The sequence below is a fragment of the Pleurodeles waltl genome, chromosome 8 (assembly GCF_031143425.1).
Source record: "Pleurodeles waltl isolate 20211129_DDA chromosome 8, aPleWal1.hap1.20221129, whole genome shotgun sequence".
Lineage (NCBI taxonomy): Eukaryota > Metazoa > Chordata > Amphibia > Caudata > Salamandridae > Pleurodeles > Pleurodeles waltl.
In genome coordinates, this window is record NC_090447.1 from 27,741,696 (window position 1) to 27,760,794 (window position 19,099).

A 19,099-nucleotide genomic window follows, 5' to 3' on the forward strand; every position below is an offset into this window, starting at 1 on the left:
TTTCAGGGGAAAAAGCACAAGCCTTCTTCTGCAGCCACTTTTTCCCATTTTTTTGAAAAAAACGAATTTTTCACTGTATTTTGGCTAATTTCTTGGTCTCCTTCAGGGGAACCCACAAAGTCTGGGTACCTCCAGAATCCATAGGATGTTGGGAAAAAAGGACGCAAATTTGGCGTGGATAGCTTATGTGGACAAAAAGTTATTAAGGTCTAAGCGCGAACTGACCCAAATAGCCCAAAAAAGGCTCAGCACAGGAGGGGGAAAAGGCCTGGCAGCGAAGGGGTTAAAGAAATATTTACACTATATTATTTTTGCGGATTAGAAACGACACGTCGCCCGCCACAAATGGAGAGACAGTGGCGAGTATCCCATTCCAAGATGGCGGCCGCGTTCCTCGCCCGGGCTTGGGCGCGATGCGGGCGTCATTGCACAGCAGTCCTCCGTCCTGCAGGGGGCGCAGCGCTGTGCAGGGCGCTCTCGCCGGCGCCGCTCTAGCCGCGCTCTGTGGTCGCTGCCCATGCTGCCTGGAGGTGGAGAGCCGGGGGGGCACCGGAGCAGAGAGGAAGGGGCACGCACCGGGGGCGAGCGGCCGCCGGCTCGGACTAGCGGTCCCCCGGCCGGCACAAGGCCCTGGGAAGGAGGGGGCGCACGGACCGCGAGCCTCTCACCTCCCTCTGCGGCCCCCGAGGACACCCGTGCAGGTGAGGGGGGCCGGGCACTGCGCAGCTCCTGCGGGGGTTCGCTCACCCCGGAGCTGTGCAATGGAGTGCATTATGTACAAGTTCTGCTTTAAAACATCTGCAGGCTGCATCTTGTATGTCTGGTTGAATGTCTAGGTTAGTTCATATTTTCATTGATTTTTACAGCATTCGGCAACCCGTTCGGAGTTTGATTGCTTTTCCTGCGCATGTTTCCGTCCAGTGCTTGGATCTCGGACAGGACTGGAGTTTGATTGCTTTTCCTGCGCATGTTTCCGTCCAGTGCTTGGATCTCGGACAGGACTGGAGTTTGATTGCTTTTCCTGCGCATGTTTCCGTCCAGTGCTTGGATCTCGGACAGGACTGGAGTTTGATTGCTTTTCCTGCGCATGTTTCCGTCCAGTGCTTGGATCTCGGACAGGACTGGAGTTTGATTGCTTTTCCTGCGCATGTTTCCGTGCAGTGCTTGGATCTCAGACAGGACTGGAGTTTGGTTGCTTTTCCTGCGCATGTTTCCGTCCAGTGCTTGGATCTCGGACAGGACTGGAGTTTGGTTGCTTTTCCTGCGCATGTTTCCGTCCAGTGCTTGGATCTCGGACAGGACTGGAGTTTGATTGCTTTTCCTGCGCATGTTTCCGTCCAGTGCTTGGATCTCAGACAGGACTGGAGTTTGGTTGCTTTTCCTGCGCATGTTTCCGTCCAGTGCTTGGATCTCAGACAGGACTGGAGTTTGATTGCTTTTCCTGCGCATGTTTCCGTCCAGTGCTTGGATCTCGGACAGGACTGGAGTTTGGTTGCTTTTCCTGCGCATGTTTCCGTCCAGTGCTTGGATCTCAGACAGGACTGGAGTTTGGTTGCTTTTCCTGCGCATGTTTCCGTGCAGTGCTTGGATCTCAGACAGGACTGGAGTTTGATTGCTTTTCCTGCGCATGTTTCCGTCCAGTGCTTGGATCTCAGACAGGACTGGAGTTTGATTGCTTTTCCTGCGCATGTTTCCGTCCAGTGCTTGGATCTCAGACAGGACTCGAGTTCCGCATGAAGGGCGAGCAGTGAGGCTTTCCCTGGCACTTGCATGCTCAGTGCACAATCTTCCTTCCGTGCTTTGTCGACTCTTCACTTTCTGACGCACTGCCCGTGTTCAGCCCACGTTTTCTTGCTGATATTCCGCATCTATCACAGATGGAGCTAGAGCCCACATCACAGTCCGAAGCGGTGGTCGGAAGCCTGCCGGGAGCATGAGCGCTCTCTGCCGACTTCCTTCCACCAGCTCCCAATGTAGACGGAGAATGCACCAGGCTCCGTAGGCTTCCTCACTCCCCTTGTGTGCCTGGGCTACTTGTATGCTGGACAAGCTTGCACAATCTCTTTCCATCTGAATGGCCAAGCCAGAGGGTGGTATTTACTGATGCATCCTGTTTTTTATTTACTTTTCTAATATGTGCTTCCTCGTTTATATTGCTGGTCACCATTAGGCCCAGGTAGACGAACATGCTGGTCTCTTCAAGCTTTCAGCCTCAGATGGTGAAGGTTCTGTTATGATGTCTTTTTATTTTAGGGAAGATTATTATTGTGTTGTGAGTGTTTATTTTCAGGCCACGTCTTTCACATTATTTTTCCATGTCTTTTTCTTGCGCCTGTATCGCTTTTGAAGAGCAGGCTGTGTGTGAGACAGGAATTGTTGACATATAGTAATTGACACCCGAAAGCACTCAATGAGAGGCACTTACTTTCTTGAGAGGCTCGCAAAACAACTTTGTAGATGTCATTTCTGTGGAGAGAAAAAAAGGAGTAGATTAAGCAGACAGCCTTGTTTTTAATTCACCAGCATTTTGATACTGCTGAGCATTCCTTCTTAGGTCTTGCCTGAGCCCGCAGATTCTCTGTTGGTTACAAGGCATTCTGTCTACATACTTGGCGTTCAGAGCACAGTCATTCTTTACCAACCATTGGCTTCATTGTCAGTCTGGCTTCTGTTTGGTCAGCGTATGCTGGCTTTACTTCCTGTTTGTGTGTTTCTCACATCCTAGGACAATGGACCAAGTACTACTTCTTTTTTACCATACCTTTTTTTCTTTAGTATTGTCCTTCTGTTGCTTTTTGTCTCGGCTTGTTTGGGTTGGTTTGCTGCTGGTTTTGCTCCGTTCTGCTGCTTTCACCTTCATTTCCCATGTTTGCTCGCTTTAACTTTTCATCCTCTCACCTTCTACCCTATGGTGCAGGATAACACCACCAGCAGGCCACAGGTTGTTAGTGTTGCTTTTAACAATAATTTAAAAACACATTATTGGCTTTGCGCTATCACTTTTGGGTAATCACTTGTTTAGTTTTTAACAAAGTGCTTTTTTTGATATATGTTCATGTTTTATTGGATGTCTTGGGCATGATTAAAATGTGTTTAGCAAAAACAGGGTGTGTTTTTAAATTAATTTATGTTTGCACGATTACAAGTTGGATACAACATTCTAGTGTGAAAATAACATTATATTGTAAATTGCTGCTTTACTTGTTTGTCCGCTCCTATTGCGCTTCCTTCTTAAGCTTAATGCATACTTTCTAACAAAGATTACCATACTATGCAATGACAGGCCATGTCCTACTATACAGTGATCTGCCATACCATACTAAACAATGACAGGCTATACCATAACATACTATATATACAGCAGCAGGCCATATTATACAATGATTGACTATATCCTACTAAACAATGGCAAGCCATACTGTACTATACAATAATAGGCCATATTATACTATACAGTGACATACCATAAAATGACAGGCCATGCATACTATACAATGACAAGCCATACTTGTAGGAAGTTGGCCCTGTATATACTATTTCAAAATAAGAAATAGTGTGCACAGAGTCCAAGGGTTCCCCTTAGAGGTAAGATAGTGGCTAAATTAGATCATTCTAATGCTCTATTTGTGGTAGTGTGGTTGAGCAGTAGGCTTATCAGAGGGTAGTGTTAAGCACTTGTTGTACACACACAGGCAATAAATGAGGAACACACACTCGAAGACTTACTCCAGGCCAATAGGTTTTTATATTGACAAATATATTTTCTTAGTTTATTTTAAGAACCACAGGTTAAACATTTGAAGTAAATACATAAAATGCAAGGTGCTTCACACAGGTAAGTTAGGAACTTTGAATAAAAGCAATATCATATACAGTATTTGGTAAAATGACAATATGCTATTTTAAAAGTGGACACAGTGCAAAAACCAACAGTTCTTGGGGGAGGTAAGTAAAGGTTAGTTTGTGAGGTAAGTAAGACACTTACAAGTCTCAGTTCCTGGGCATAGGCAACCCACCGTTGGGGTTTAAAGGCAACCCCAAAGTTACCACACCAGCAGCTCAGGGCCGGTCAGGTGCAGAGGTTAAAGAGGTGCCCAAAACACATAGGCGCCTATGGAGAACAGGGGTGCTCCGGTTCCAGTCTGCCAGCAGGTAAGTACCCACGTCCTCAGGGGCAGACCAGGGGGGGTTTGTAGAGCACTGGGGGGACACAAGTAGGCACATAAAACACACCCTCAGCGGCACAGGGACGGCCAGTTGTAGTGTGCAAAGCAGGCGTCGGGTTTCAGATAGGAAACAATGGAGGGACCCGGGGGTCACTCTAGCAGGGCAGGGTTGGGGGGGTTCTCGGGACAGCCACCACCTGGGCTAGGCAGAGAGCCGCCTGGGGGACACTCCTGCACTGAGGTTCAGTTCCTTCAGGTCCTGGGGGCTGCGGGTGCAGTGCTGGTTCCAGGCATCAGGTCCCTTGTTACAGGCAGTCGCGGTCAGGGGGAGCCTCCGGATTCTCTCTGCAGGCATCACTGTGGGAGCTCAGGGGGGTCATCTCGGGCTGCTCACGGGCTTGCAGTCACGGGGAGTACTCCCTGTGGTGTTTGTTCTCTGGATCTCGAGCCGGGTGCAAAGTAGGAAGTCTCACGCTTCCGGCGGGAAGAGTGAAGTCTTTAAAGTTGAAGAAAGTTGCAGGTTTGTTGCAAGTTGTTTGAGCAGAGCTGCTGCTCACAGGAGTTTCTTGGTCCTGGGGGTCAGGGCAGTTCTCTGAGGCTTCAAAGGTCGCTGGTTGCAGGTTTTCGACTCTGGACACAGGCCGGTAGGGCTGGGGCCAAAGCAGTTGTCGTCGTCACTACAGGCTGGTAGTTCAGTAGTCCTTCTTTAGTTCAGGTTACAGGAATCTGATTTCCTGGGTTCTGGGGTGCCCCTAAATACTAGATTTAGGGGTGTGTTTAGGTCTGGGAGGGCAGTCGCCAATGGCTACTGTCCTGGAGGGTGGCTACACGCTCTTTGTGCCTCCTCCCTGTGGGGAGGGGGGCACATCTCTAATCCTATTGGGGGAATCCTCCAAAACTAAGATGGAGGATTTCTAAAGGCAAGGGTCGCCTCCGCTCAGGACACCTTGGGGGCTGTCTTGACTGGTGGGTGACTCCTCCTTGTTTTTCTCATTATCTCCTCCAGCCTTGCCGCCAAAAATGGGGGCAGTGGCCGGAGGGGCTTGCATCTCCACTAGCTGGGATGCCCTGGGGCACTGTAACAAAGGGGGTGAGCCTTTGAGGGTCACCCCCAGGTGTTACAGTTCCTGCAGGGGGAGATGCGAAGCACCTCCACCCAGTGCAGTCTTTGTTCCTGGCCACAGAGTGACAAAGGCACTCTCCCCATGTGACCAGCAACTTGTCTGGTTTGTGGGAGGCTGGCAGGAACTGGTCAGTCTATACTAGAAGTCGGGTTGGTATTCACGGGGCATCTCTAAGATGCCCTCTGGGTGTATGTTACCATAAATTGCACACTGTCATCAGTTTGCATTTATTGTGCTGAGAAGTTTGATACCAAACTTCCCAGATTTCAGTGTAGCCATTATGGAACTGTGGAGTTCGTATTTGACAAACTCCCAGGCCATATACTCTTATGGCTACCCTGCACATACAATGTCTAAGGTTTTACTTAGACACTGTAGGGGCATAGTGCTCATGCACATATGCCCTCACCTGTGGTATAGTGCACCCTGCCTTAGGGCTGTAAGGCCTGCTAGAGGGGTGACTTACCTATGCCACAGGCAGTGTGAGATTGGCATGGCACTCTGAAGGGAGTGCCATGTCGACTTAGTCTTTTTCTCCCCACCAGCACACACAAGCTGTGAGGCAGTGTGTATGTGCTGAGTGAGGGGTCCCGGGGTGGCTGCTGCAGCCCTTAGAGACCTTCCCTGGCATCAGGGCCCTTGGTACCAGTGGTACCAGTTACAAGGGACTAATCTGAGTGCCAGGGTGGTGCCTATTGTGGAAACAAAGGTACAGTTTAGGGAAAGAACACTGGTGCTGGGGCCTGGTTAGCAGGGTCCCAGCACACTTTCAATCAAAAGTTAGCATCAGCAAATGCAAAAAGTCAGGGGGTAACCATGCCAAGGAGGCATTTCCTTACAATACTTGTAGGAAAGTAGCCTCTTTTTTTTTTGCATGGTTCCCCCCCCCCCCCCCCCCCCCCCCCCCCCACACACACTTTTTGCCTGTTTTGTCAGTGTGTTTGACTGTGTTCACTGGGATCCTGCTAACCTGTACCCCAGTGACTATGCTCTCTCCCTTCAAACATGGTTACTTGAACCATTTACACCCCACATTTGGCATACTGAGTCCTTAGTATATGGTACCCAGGGCATTGGGATACCAGGTGATCCCCATGGGCTGCAGCATATATTATGCTGCCCATGCAAAGTGTATCTGCAGGCCTGCCATTGCAGCCTGCGTCAAACAGTCCTTGCACCCTTTTCACTACAGGTCACTGTAAGTCGCCCCTATGGCAGGGTGCAAGTACCTGTGTGTGAGGGCACCCTTGCACTAGCTGAGGTGCCCCCACCAACTCCAGTTCCATTTTCCTGGAGTGAGTGCGGGCGCCATTTTAGGCATGTACTGGACATAGGTCACTACCTATGTCCTGCTATATAATGATAATTCTGAACCTAGGCATGTTTGGTATCAAACATGTCGGAATCATAACCCAATACTGTTGCCAGTATTGGAAGTATGATTCCACACACTCTGGGGCCCCCAGCATTGCTCCTACCAGCCTTCTGGGGTTTTCCGGGCAGCTCAAGCTGCACCCTTCAGACAGGTTTTTGCCCTCCCGCTGCTTGAACAGCTCAAGCCCAGGAAGGCAGAACAAAGGATTTCCTTTGGGAGAGGGGGTAACACCCTCTCCCTTTGGAAATATGTGTTCCATGGCTTGGAACGGGTAGCCTGCCCAAACCACTGGTATGCTCTGAAGGGCACATTTGGTGCCTTCCTTGCATTAACAAGTCTACACCGGGTCAGAGACCTCCGGTCCCTGCTCTGGCGCGAAACTGGACAATGGAAAGGGGACCGACCCTTCCCCTGTCCATCACCACCCCAGGGGTGGTGCCTAGCGCTCCACCAGAAGATCCCTGGGTTCTGCCAGCGTGAATCCAAAGTTGGCAGAGACCTCTGGGAGTATCTGAGTGGCTAGGATAGGCAGGGGATGTCAGAGAACCCTCCTGATAGGTGGTCACATGGCTAGGTGACCAATCCCCCTTTCAGTGCTGTTTAGGGTCTTTATCTTGGGTGGGTCCTCAGATTCAGCTTGCAAGACTCCAGCAGGACTGCTCTGCAACCACTACTTAGACTTCTAGCCACTGGAACTGCGACTGCACCCTCCAGGAACCGACAATCTGCATCCACGACGAAGACTCTGCTTTCAACATTGTTTCCACAGCTGCTTCCAGCTTCTACAACATTTCTCCAGCTGTGCATCCTCTGAGGACAGCAAGTCTTCAGCCTGCACAAGAAGGAAGAAGGAATCTCCCTTGGAGGGAAGGAGTCACTCCCCTGCATCTGCAGGCACCAACTGCAACGACGACCAGCTGCGTGGATCTCCTCTCATCCTGAGCTGCATGGATCCTGCATCACGGGTGGTGGACCGGAGTAGTCCTTTTGGTCCTCTGTCAGCTGTCCAACTTTGGTGGCAGTAAGCCTTTGCCTTCCCACTCAGGACAGTACCCCGTGCACTGCGTCTCTCGCTGCTACCAAGGCATGTTAGCATCTCCTCCAGTGGATCTTCCGGCTCCATGTTGTCCCAGCCCTCAGCACTCATTCCTGCGACGCACAGCCCTTTGCGTGCTTCTCCTGCAGCGTGGGACCCTTCTCCAGTCATGCTGCGTGGGCTCCTCTAAGACTCCTGGTTCCTCATCCTGTGGGGGCTTCCTCTTTTTCTTTGGACTCTGTGCCTTGCTGAGGGTCCCCTACGACTCCCCCTGTGGGTTGCGTCCTCCTGGACCTTGCTGGTCCCCAGCAGCTCCACTTTTGCTTTACTGTGACTTCTGCCTTTGCCAAGGATTGTTGGTGGCTTTTCCACACCACTGAGTGACTGCAGTCATCCCTCTGGCATGGGACGTCGACTGCATCCTTTAGTATATAGTTTGGGCTCCCCCTAGGGTCACTAATGTCTATTTGCATTTGTACTGTTTTCTATCGCTTTCTATGCCAATTTCTGATTACTAGTGTACATATCCAGTGTATTACTTAACCCCAGTTGGAGGGTTGCCTCTCTAGTACTTTTTGGTAATAGTGACACTAAAATAAAGTACCTTTATTTTTGTAACACTGAGTTTTTTTCTTTCAAGTGGGTAAATGCTGTGTTACTACAGTGGTGTCGCATGAGCTTTGCATGTCTCCTAGATAGGCCTTGGCTGCTCATCCACAACTGCCTCTAGAGAGCCTGGCTTCTAGGCACTGCCTACACCACACTAATAGGGAATCCCTAGACCTGGTATAAGGTGTAAGTACTTCATGTACCCATCACATACCAGGCCAGCTTCCTACATTAAGCCATACATACTATACAATGATAGGTCACACCATACTATACAATGACCGACCATACTGTACAGTGAGAAGCCATACAGTACCTTACCATACCATTCTATACAGTAACAGTCCATACTATACGATACCATACCATTCTACTATACCATACTGTAAGGAAATGCCTCCTTGGCATGGTTGCCCCCTGACTTTTTGCCTTTGCTGATGCTATGTTTACAATTGAAAGTGTGCTGAGGCCTGCTAACCAGGCCCCAGCACCAGTGTTCTTTCCCTAACCTGTACTTTTGTATCCACAATTGGCAGACCCTGGCATCCAGATAAGTCCCTTGTAACTGGTACTTCTAGTACCAAGGGCCCTGATGCCAAGGAAGGTCTCTAAGGGCTGCAGCATGTCTTATGCCACCCGGGAGACCTCTCACTCAGCACAGACACACTGCTTGCCAGCTTGTGTGTGCTAGTGAGGACAAAACGAGTAAGTCGACATGGCACTCCCCTCAGGGTGCCATGCCAGCCTCTCACTGCCTATGCAGTATAGGTAAGACACCCCTCTAGCAGGCCTTACAGCCCTAAGGCAGGGTGCACTATACCATAGGTGAGGGTACCAGTGCATGAGCATGGTACCCCTACAGTGTCTGAACAAAACCTTAGACATTGTAAGTGCAGGGTAGCCATAAGAGTATATGGTCTGGGAGTTTGTCAAACACGAACTCCACAGCACCATAATGGCTACACTGAAAACTGGGAAGTTTGGTATCAAACTTCTCAGCACAATAAATGCACACTGATGCCAGTGTACATTTTATTGTAAAATACACCCCAGAGGGCACCTTAGAGGTGCCCCCTGAAACTTAACCGACTATCTGTGTAGGCTGACTAGTTTTAGCAGCCTGCCACAAACCGAGACATGTTGCTGGCCCCATGGGGAGAGTGCCTTTGTCACTCTGAGGCCAGTAACAAAGCCTGCACTGGGTGGAGATGCTAACACCTCTCCCAGGCAGGAATTGTCACACCTGGCGGTGAGCCTCAAAGGCTCCCCTCCTTTGTGCCAACCCAGCAGGACCCTCCAGCTAGTGGAGTTGCCCGCCCCCTCCGGCCAGGCCCCACTTTTGGCGGCAAGGCCGGAGAAAATAATGAGAAAAACAAGGAGGAGTCTCTGGCCAGTCAGGACAGCCCCTAAGGTGTCCTGAGCTGAAGTGACTCTAACTTTTAGAAATCCTCCATCTTGCAGATGGAGGATTCCCCCAATAGGGTTAGGATTGTGACCCCCTCCTCTTGGGAGGAGGCACAAAGAGGGTGTACCCACCCTCAGGGCTAGTAGCCATTGGCTACTAACCCCCCAGACCTAAACACGCCCTTAAATTTAGTATTTAAGGGCTACCCTGAACCCTAGAAAATTAGATTCCTGCAACTACAAGAAGAAGGACTGCCCAGCTGAAAACCCCTGCAGCGGAAGACCAGAAGACGACAACTGCCTTGGCTCCAGAAACTCACCGGCCTGTCTCCTGCCTTCCAAAGATCCTGCTCCAGCGACGCCTTCCAAAGGGACCAGCGACCTCGACATCCTCGGAGGACTGCCCCTGCTTCGAAAAGACAAGAAACTCCCGAGGACAGCGGACCTGCTCCAAGAAAAGCTGCAACTTTGTTTCCAGCAGCTTTAAAGAACCCTGCAAGCTCCCCGCAAGAAGCGTGAGACTTGCAACACTGCACCCGGCGACCCCGACTCGGCTGGTGGCGATCCAACACCTCAGGAGGGACCCCAGGACTACTCTGATACTGTGAGTACCAAAGCCTGTCCCCCCTGAGCCCCCACAGCGCCGCCTGCAGAGGGAATCCCGAGGCTTCCCCTGACCGCGACTCTTTGAACCTAAAGTCCCGACGCCTGGGAGAGACCCTGCACCCGCAGCCCCCAGGACCTGAAGGACCGGACTTTCACTGGAGAAGTGACCCCCAGGAGTCCCTCTCCCTTGCCCAAGTGGAGGTTTCCCCGAGGAATCCCCCCCTTGCCTGCCTGCAGCGCTAAAGAGATCCCGAGATCTCTCATAGACTAACATTGCGAACCCGACGCTTGTTTCTACACTGCACCCGGCCGCCCCCGCGCCGCTGAGGGTGAAATTTCTGTGTGGGCTTGTGTCCCCCCCGGTGCCCTACAAAACCCCCCTGGTCTGCCCTCCGAAGACGCGGGTACTTACCTGCAAGCAGACCGGAACCGGGGCACCCCCTTCTCTCCATTCTAGCCTATGTGTTTTGGGCACCACTTTGAACTCTGCACCTGACCGGCCCTGAGCTGCTGGTGTGGTGACTTTGGGGTTGCTCTGAACCCCCAACGGTGGGCTACCTTGGACCAAGAACTAAGCCCTGTAAGTGTCTTACTTACCTGGTAAAACTAACAAAAACTTACCTCCCCCAGGAACTGTGAAAATTGCACTGTGTCCACTTTTAAAACAGCTATTTGTCAATAACTTGTAAAGTATACATGCAATTCTTATGATTTGAAGTTCCTAAAGTACTTACCTGCAATACCTTTCGAATGAGATATTACATGTAGAATTTGAACCTGTGGTTCTTAAAATAAACTAAGAAAAGATATTTTTCTATATAAAAACCTATTGGCTGGATTTGTCTCTGAGTGTGTGTACCTCATTTATTGTCTATGTGTATGTACAACAAATGCTTAACACTACTCCTTGGATAAGCCTACTGCTCGACCACACTACCACAAAATAGAGCATTAGTATTATCTCTTTTTGCCACTATCTTACCTCTAAGGGGAACCCTTGGACTCTGTGCATACTATTCCTTACTTTGAAATAGTGCATACAGAGCCAACTTCCTACATTGGTGGATCAGCGGTGGGGTACAAGACTTTGCATTTGCTGGACTACTCAGCCAATACCTGATCACACAACAAATTCCAAAATTGTCATTAGAAATTCATTTTTGCAATTTGAAATTTTTCTAAATTCTTAAAAGTCCTGCTAGGGCCTTGTATGTTAAGTCCCTGTTTAGCATTGTCTTTTTAGAGTTTAAAAGTTTGTTAAAAGTTTGAAATTAGATTCTAGAAACAGTTTTAGATTCTTTAAAAAGTATTCCAACTCTTAGCAGAATAATGTCTGATACAGAGATGCAGGTGGTGGAACTCGACACCACCCCTTACCTCCATCTTAAGATGAGGGAGCTAAGGTCTCTCTGTAATATCAAAAAAATAACCATTGGCTCCAGACCTACCAAAATTCAGCTCCAGGAGCTGTTGGCAGAGTTTGAAAAAGCCAACCCCTCTGATGATGACCTCACAGAGGAAGAAATTAGTGACTTGGAGGCCAATGTCCCTCCTCCAGTCCTAAATAGGGAGAACAGGACCCCTCAAGTCCTGTCTCCAACTGTGTTAGTCAGAAATAGTGAGTCCCTCACAGGAGGGTCCCACATTTCTGAAATCACTGAGGATGCTCTCAGTGAAGATGACCTCCTGTTAGCCAGGATGGCCAAACGATTGGCTTTAGAGAGACAGCTCCTAGCCATAGAAAGGGAAAGACAAGAGATGGGCCTAGGACCCATCAATGGTGGCAGCAATATAAATAGGGTCAGAGATTCTCCTGACATGTTAAAAATCCCCAAAGGGATTGTGACAAAATTTGAAGATGGTGATGACATCACCAAATGGTTCACAGCTTTTGAGAGGGCTTGTGTAACCAGAAAAGTGAACAGATCTCACTGGGGTGCTCTCCTTTGGGAAATGTTCACTGGAAAGTGTAGGGATAGACTCCTCACACTCTCTGGAAAAGATGCAGAATCTTATGACCTCATGAAGGGTACCCTGATTGAGGGCTTTGGATTCTCCACTGAGGAGTACAGGATTAGGTTCAGGGGGGCTCAAAAATCCTCGAGCCAGACCTGGGTTGACTTTGTTGACTACTCAGTGAAAACACTAGATGGTTGGATTCAAGGCAGTGGTGTAAGTAATTATGATGGGCTGTACAATTTATTTGTGAAAGAACACCTATTGAGTAATTGTTTCAATGATAAACTGCATCAGCATCTGGTAGACCTAGGACCAATTTCTCCCCAAGAATTGGGAAAGAAGGCGGACCATTGGGTCAAGACAAGGGTGTCCAAGACTTCAACAGGGGGTGACCAAAAGAAAGGGGTCACAAAGACTCCCCAGGGGAAGGGTGATGAGACAACCAAAACTAAAAATAGTAAAGAGTCTTCTACAGGCCCCCAAAAACCTGCACAGGAGGGTGGGCCCAGAGCCTCTTCACAAAACAATGGGTACAAGGGTAAAAACTTTGATCCCAAAAAGGCCTGGTGTCATAGCTGTAAACAGCATGGACACCAAACTGGAGACAAGGCCTGTCCCAAGAAAGGTTCCACTCCAAACTCCCATCCAGGTAACACTGGTATGGCTAGTCTCCAAGTGGGATCAACAGTGTGCCCAGAGCAAATCAGGGTCCACACTGAAGCTACTCTAGTTTCTGAGGGTGGGGTGGATTTAGCCACACTAGCTGTCTGGCCGCCTAACATGCAAAAATACAGACAGCAACTCTTAATTAATGGGACTAGAATAGAGGGCCTGAGGGATACAGGTGCCAGTGTCACCATGGTGACAGAGAAACTGGTTTCCCCTGGCCAATACCTGACTGGAAAAACTTACACAGTCACCAACGCTGACAATCAGAGAAAAGTACATCCCATGGCAATGGTTACTTTAGAATGGGGAGGGGTCAATGGCCTGAAACAGGTGGTGGTCTCCTCAAATATCCCAGTGGACTGTCTGCTTGGAAATGACCTGGAGTCCTCAGCATGGGCTGAGGTAGAACTAAAAACCCATGCAGCAATGCTGGGTATCCCTGAACTGGTGTGTGTGAAAACAAGAGCACAGTGCAAGGCACAGGGTGAACAAGTAGAGCTGGAGTCTGGAAGAATGGCCCAGCCTACCAAGAGGAAAGGAAAGTCAGTTGGGAAACCAACTGCAACACAGCAGAAGAAAGGGAACCTCTCTTCTCAGGAAGAAGTTCTGCCCTCTGAGGGAACTGAGCCTTTGGAGCTTGAACCTTATCAGGTTGAGCTCTTAGGCCCAGGGGGACCCTCAAGGGAGGAGCTGTGTAAGGGACAAGAAACCTGTCCCTCTCTTGAAGGCCTTAGGCAGCAAGCTGCTGAAGAGTCCAAAGGCAAGAAAAATGGAACGCATAGGGTCTATTGGGAAGATGGACTCCTGTACACTGAGGCCAGAGACCCCAAACCTGGTGCCACTAGGAGAGTGGTAGTGCCTCAGCTGTTCAGGAAGTTCATCCTAACATTGGCCCATGACATTCCCCTTGCTGGACATTTGGGACAAACCAAGACGTGGGAGAGGTTAGTCAACCACTTCTACTGGCCCAATATGTCCAACATGGTTAAGGAGTTTTGCCTCTCCTGCCCCACCTGTCAAGCCAGTGGTAAGACAGGTGGGCATCCAAAGGCCCCCCTCATTCCACTTCCAGTGGTGGGGGTGCCCTTTGAAAGAGTGGGTGTGGACATAGTTGGTCCACTAGAACCTCCCACAGCCTCAGGAAATATGTATATCCTGGTAGTAGTGGATCATGCTACCAGGTATCCTGAAGCTATTCCCCTTAGGTCGACTACTGCCCCTGCAGTAGCCAAGGCCCTCATTGGTATCTTTACCAGAGTGGGTTTCCCTAAGGAGGTGGTGTCTGACAGAGGTACCAACTTCATGTCAGCATACCTAAAGCACATGTGGAATGAGTGTGGAGTGACTTATAAATTCACTACACCATACCATCCACAAACTAATGGCTTGGTTGAGAGATTCAACAAGACATTAAAAGGCATGATCATGGGGCTCCCAGAAAAGCTCAAAAGGAGATGGGATGTCCTCTTGCCATGTCTGCTTTTCGCTTACAGAGAGGTGCCACAGAAGGGAGTAGGATTCTCACCCTTTGAACTTCTGTTTGGTCATCCTGTAAGGGGACCACTTGCCCTTGTTAAAGAAGGCTGGGAGAGACCTCTCCATGAGCCTAAACAGGACATAGTGGACTATGTACTTGGCCTTCGCTCTAGAATGGCAGAGTACATGGAAAAGGCAACCAAAAACCTTGAGGCCAGCCAACAGCTCCAGAAGTTTTGGTATGACCAAAAGGCTGCACTGGTTGAGTTCCAACCAGGGCAGAAAGTCTGGGTTCTGGAGCCTGTGGCTCCCAGGGCACTCCAGGACAAATGGAGTGACCCTTACCCAGTACTAGAGAGGAAGAGTCAGGTCACCTACTTGGTGGACCTGGGCACAAGCAGGAGCCCCAAGAGGGTGATCCATGTGAACCGCCTTAAGCTCTTCCATGACAGGGCTGATGTCAATCTGTTGATGGTAACAGATGAGGATCAGGAGGCAGAGTGAACCTCTCCCTGATCTTCTGTCATCAGACCCAAAAGATGGCACAGTAGATGGAGTGATCTACTCAGACACCCTCTCTGGCCAACAGCAAGCTGATTGTAGGAGAGTCCTACAACAGTTTCCTGAACTCTTCTCCTTAACCCCTGGTCAGACACACCTGTGTACCCATGATGTGGACACAGGAGACAGCATGCCTGTCAAGAACAAAATCTTTAGACAATCTGACCATGTTAAGGAAAGCATCAAGGTGGAAGTCCACAAGATGCTGGAATTGGGAGTAATTGAGCGCTCTGACAGCCCCTGGGCTAGCCCAGTGGTCTTAGTCCCCAAACCTCACACCAAAGATGGAAAGAAAGAGATGAGGTTTTGTGTGGACTACAGAGGGCTCAATTCTGTCACCAAGACAGATGCCCACCCAATTCCAAGAGCTGATGAGCTCATAGACAAATTAGGTGCTGCCAAATTCTTAAGTACCTTTGACTTGACAGCAGGGTACTGGCAAATAAAAATGGCACCTGGAGCAAAAGAAAAGACAGCATTCTCCACACCTGATGGGCATTATCAGTTTACTGTTATGCCCTTTGGTTTAAAGAATGCCCCTGCCACCTTCCAAAGGTTGGTGAATCAAGTCCTTGCTGGCTTGGAGTCCTTTAGCACAGCTTATCTTGATGATATTGCTGTCTTTAGCTCCACCTGGCAGGATCACCTGGTCCACCTGAGGAAGGTTTTGAAGGCTCTGCAATCTGCAGGCCTCTCTATCAAGGCATCCAAATGCCAGATAGGGCAGGGAACTGTGGTTTACTTGGGACACCTTGTAGGTGGAGGCCAAGTTCAGCCACTCCAACCCAAGATCCAGACTATTCTGGACTGGGTAGCTCCAAAAACCCAGACTCAAGTCAGGGCATTCCTTGGCTTGACTGGGTATTACAGGAGGTTTGTGAAGGGATATGGATCCATTGTGACAGCCCTCACTGAACTCACCTCCAAGAAAATGCCCAAGAAAGTAAACTGGACTGTGGAATGCCAACAGGCCTTTGACACCCTGAAACAGGCAATGTGCTCAGCACCAGTTCTCAAAGCTCCAGATTATTCTAAGCAGTTCATTGTGCAGACTGATGCCTCTGAACATGGGATAGGGGCAGTTTTGTCCCAAACAAATGATGATGGCCTTGACCAGCCTGTTGCTTTCATTAGCAGGAGGTTACTCCCCAGGGAGCAGCGTTGGAGTGCCATTGAGAGGGAGGCCTTTGCTGTGGTTTGGTCCCTGAAGAAGCTGAGACCATACCTCTTTGGGACTCACTTCCTAGTTCAAACTGACCACAGACCTCTCAAATGGCTGATGCAAATGAAAGGTGAAAATCCTAAACTGTTGAGGTGGTCCATCTCCCTACAGGGAATGGACTTTATAGTGGAACACAGACCTGGGACTGCCCATGCCAATGCAGATGGCCTTTCCAGGTTCTTCCACTTAGAAAATGAAGACTCTCTTGGGAAAGGTTAGTCTCATCCTCTTTCGTTTGGGAGGGGGTTGTGTAAGGAAATGCCTCCTTGGCATGGTTGCCCCCTGACTTTTTGCCTTTGCTGATGCTATGTTTACAATTGAAAGTGTGCTGAGGCCTGCTAACCAGGCCCCAGCACCAGTGTTCTTTCCCTAACCTGTACTTTTGTATCCACAATTGGCAGACCCTGGCATCCAGATAAGTCCCTTGTAACTGGTACTTCTAGTACCAAGGGCCCTGATGCCAAGGAAGGTCTCTAAGGGCTGCAGCATGTCTTATGCCACCCGGGAGACCTCTCACTCAGCACAGACACACTGCTTGCCAGCTTGTGTGTGCTAGTGAGGACAAAACGAGTAAGTCGACATGGCACTCCCCTCAGGGTGCCATGCCAGCCTCTCACTGCCTATGCAGTATAGGTAAGACACCCCTCTAGCAGGCCTTACAGCCCTAAGGCAGGGTGCACTATACCATAGGTGAGGGTACCAGTGCATGAGCATGGTACCCCTACAGTGTCTGAACAAAACCTTAGACATTGTAAGTGCAGGGTAGCCATAAGAGTATATGGTCTGGGAGTTTGTCAAACACAAACTCCACAGCACCATAATGGCTACACTGAAAACTGGGAAGTTTGGTATCAAACTTCTCAGCACAATAAATGCACACTGATGCCAGTGTACATTTTATTGTAAAATACACCCCAGAGGGCACCTTAGAGGTGCCCCCTGAAACTTAACCGACTATCTGTGTAGGCTGACTAGTTTTAGCAGCCTGCCACAAACCGAGACATGTTGCTGGCCCCATGGGGAGAGTGCCTTTGTCACTCTGAGGCCAGTAACAAAGCCTGCACTGGGTGGAGATGCTAACACCTCTCCCAGGCAGGAATTGTCACACCTGGCGGTGAGCCTCAAAGGCTCCCCTCCTTTGTGCCAACCCAGCAGGACACTCCAGCTAGTGGAGTTGCCCGCCCCCTCCGGCCAGGCCCCACTTTTGGCGGCAAGGCCGGAGAAAATAATGAGAAAAACAAGGAGGAGTCTCTGGCCAGTCAGGACAGCCCCTAAGGTGTCCTGAGCTGAAGTGACTCTAACTTTTAGAAATCCTCCATCTTGCAGATGGAGGATTCCCCCAATAGGGTTAGGATTGTGACCCCCTCCTCTTGGGAGGAGGCACAAAGAGGGTGTACCCACCCTCAGGGCTAGTAGCCATTGGCTACTAACCCCCCAGACCTAAACACGCCCTTAAATTTAGTATTTAAGGGCTACCCTGAACCCTAGAAAATTAGATTCCTGCAACTACAAGAAGAAGGACTGCCCAGCTGAAAACCCCTGCAGCGGAAGACCAGAAGACGACAACTGCCTTGGCTCCAGAAACTCACCGGCCTGTCTCCTGCCTTCCAAAGATCCTGCTCCAGCGACGCCTTCCAAAGGGACCAGCGACCTCGACATCCTCTGAGGACTGCCCCTGCTTCGAAAAGACAAGAAACTCCCGAGGACAGCGGACCTGCTCCAAAAAAGCTGCAACTTTGTTTCCAGCAGCTTTAAAGAACCCTGCAAGCTCCCCGCAAGAAGCGTGAGACTTGCAACACTGCACCCGGCGACCCCGACTCGGCTGGTGGCGATCCAACACCTCAGGAGGGACCCCAGGACTACTCTGATACTGTGAGTACCAAAGCCTGTCCCCCCTGAGCCCCCACAGCGCCGCCTGCAGAGGGAATCCCGAGGCTTCCCCTGACCGCGACTCTTTGAACCTAAAGTCCCGACGCCTGGGAGAGACCCTGCACCCGCAGCCCCCAGGACCTGAAGGACCGGACTTTCACTGGAGAAGTGACCCCCAGGAGTCCCTCTCCCTTGCCCAAGTGGAGGTTTCCCCGAGGAATCCCCCCCTTGCCTGCCTGCAGCGCTAAAGAGATCCCGAGATCTCTCATAGACTAACATTGCGAACCCGACGCTTGTTTCTACACTGCACCCGGCCGCCCCCGCGCCGCTGAGGGTGAAATTTCTGTGTGGGCTTGTGTCCCCCCCGGTGCCCTACAAAACCCCCCTGGTCTGCCCTCCGAAGACGCGGGTACTTACCTGCAAGCAGACCGGAACCGGGGCACCCCCTTCTCTCCATTCTAGCCTATGTGTTTTGGGCACCACTTTGAACTCTGCACCTGACCGGCCCTGAGCTGCTGGTGTGGTGACTTTGGGGTTGCTCTGAACCCCCAACGGTGGGCTACCTTGGACCAAGAACTAAGCCCTGTAAGTGTCTTACTTACCTGGTAAAACTAACAAAAACTTACCTCCCCCAGGAACTGTGAAAATTGCACTAAGTGTCCACTTTTAAAACAGCTATTTGTCAATAACTTGTAAAGTATACATGCAATTCTTATGATTTGAAGTTCCTAAAGTACTTACCTGCAATACCTTTCGAATGAGATATTACATGTAGAATTTGAACCTGTGGTTCTTAAAATAAACTAAGAAAAGATATTTTTCTATATAAAAACCTATTGGCTGGATTTGTCTCTGAGTGTGTGTACCTCATTTATTGTCTATGTGTATGTACAACAAATGCTTAACACTACTCCTTGGATAAGCCTACTGCTCGACCACACTACCACAAAATAGAGCATTAGTATTATCTCTTTTTGCCACTATCTTACCTCTAAGGGGAACCCTTGGACTCTGTGCATACTA

The 19,099-nt window shown here is 49.8% G+C and overlaps 1 protein-coding gene across 2 annotated transcripts in view; it reads left to right on the forward strand.

The window, feature by feature from the left end:
• Nucleotides 1-418: 418 nt before the first annotated feature.
• Nucleotides 419-19,099, forward strand: part of RRP8 (ribosomal RNA processing 8) — a 68,797-nt gene continuing 50,116 nt past the window's right edge. Inside the window, exon 1 of one of the 2 annotated variants that reach the window (XM_069203642.1) lies at nt 419-701. In XM_069203642.1, the coding sequence (XP_069059743.1) occupies nt 518-701 (184 nt within the window). In that variant the 5' untranslated portion in view covers nt 419-517. Of the gene's footprint in view, nt 702-1,655; nt 1,748-19,099 lie in introns of those variants that run through there. The other variant, XM_069203643.1, reaches the window with a different exon arrangement.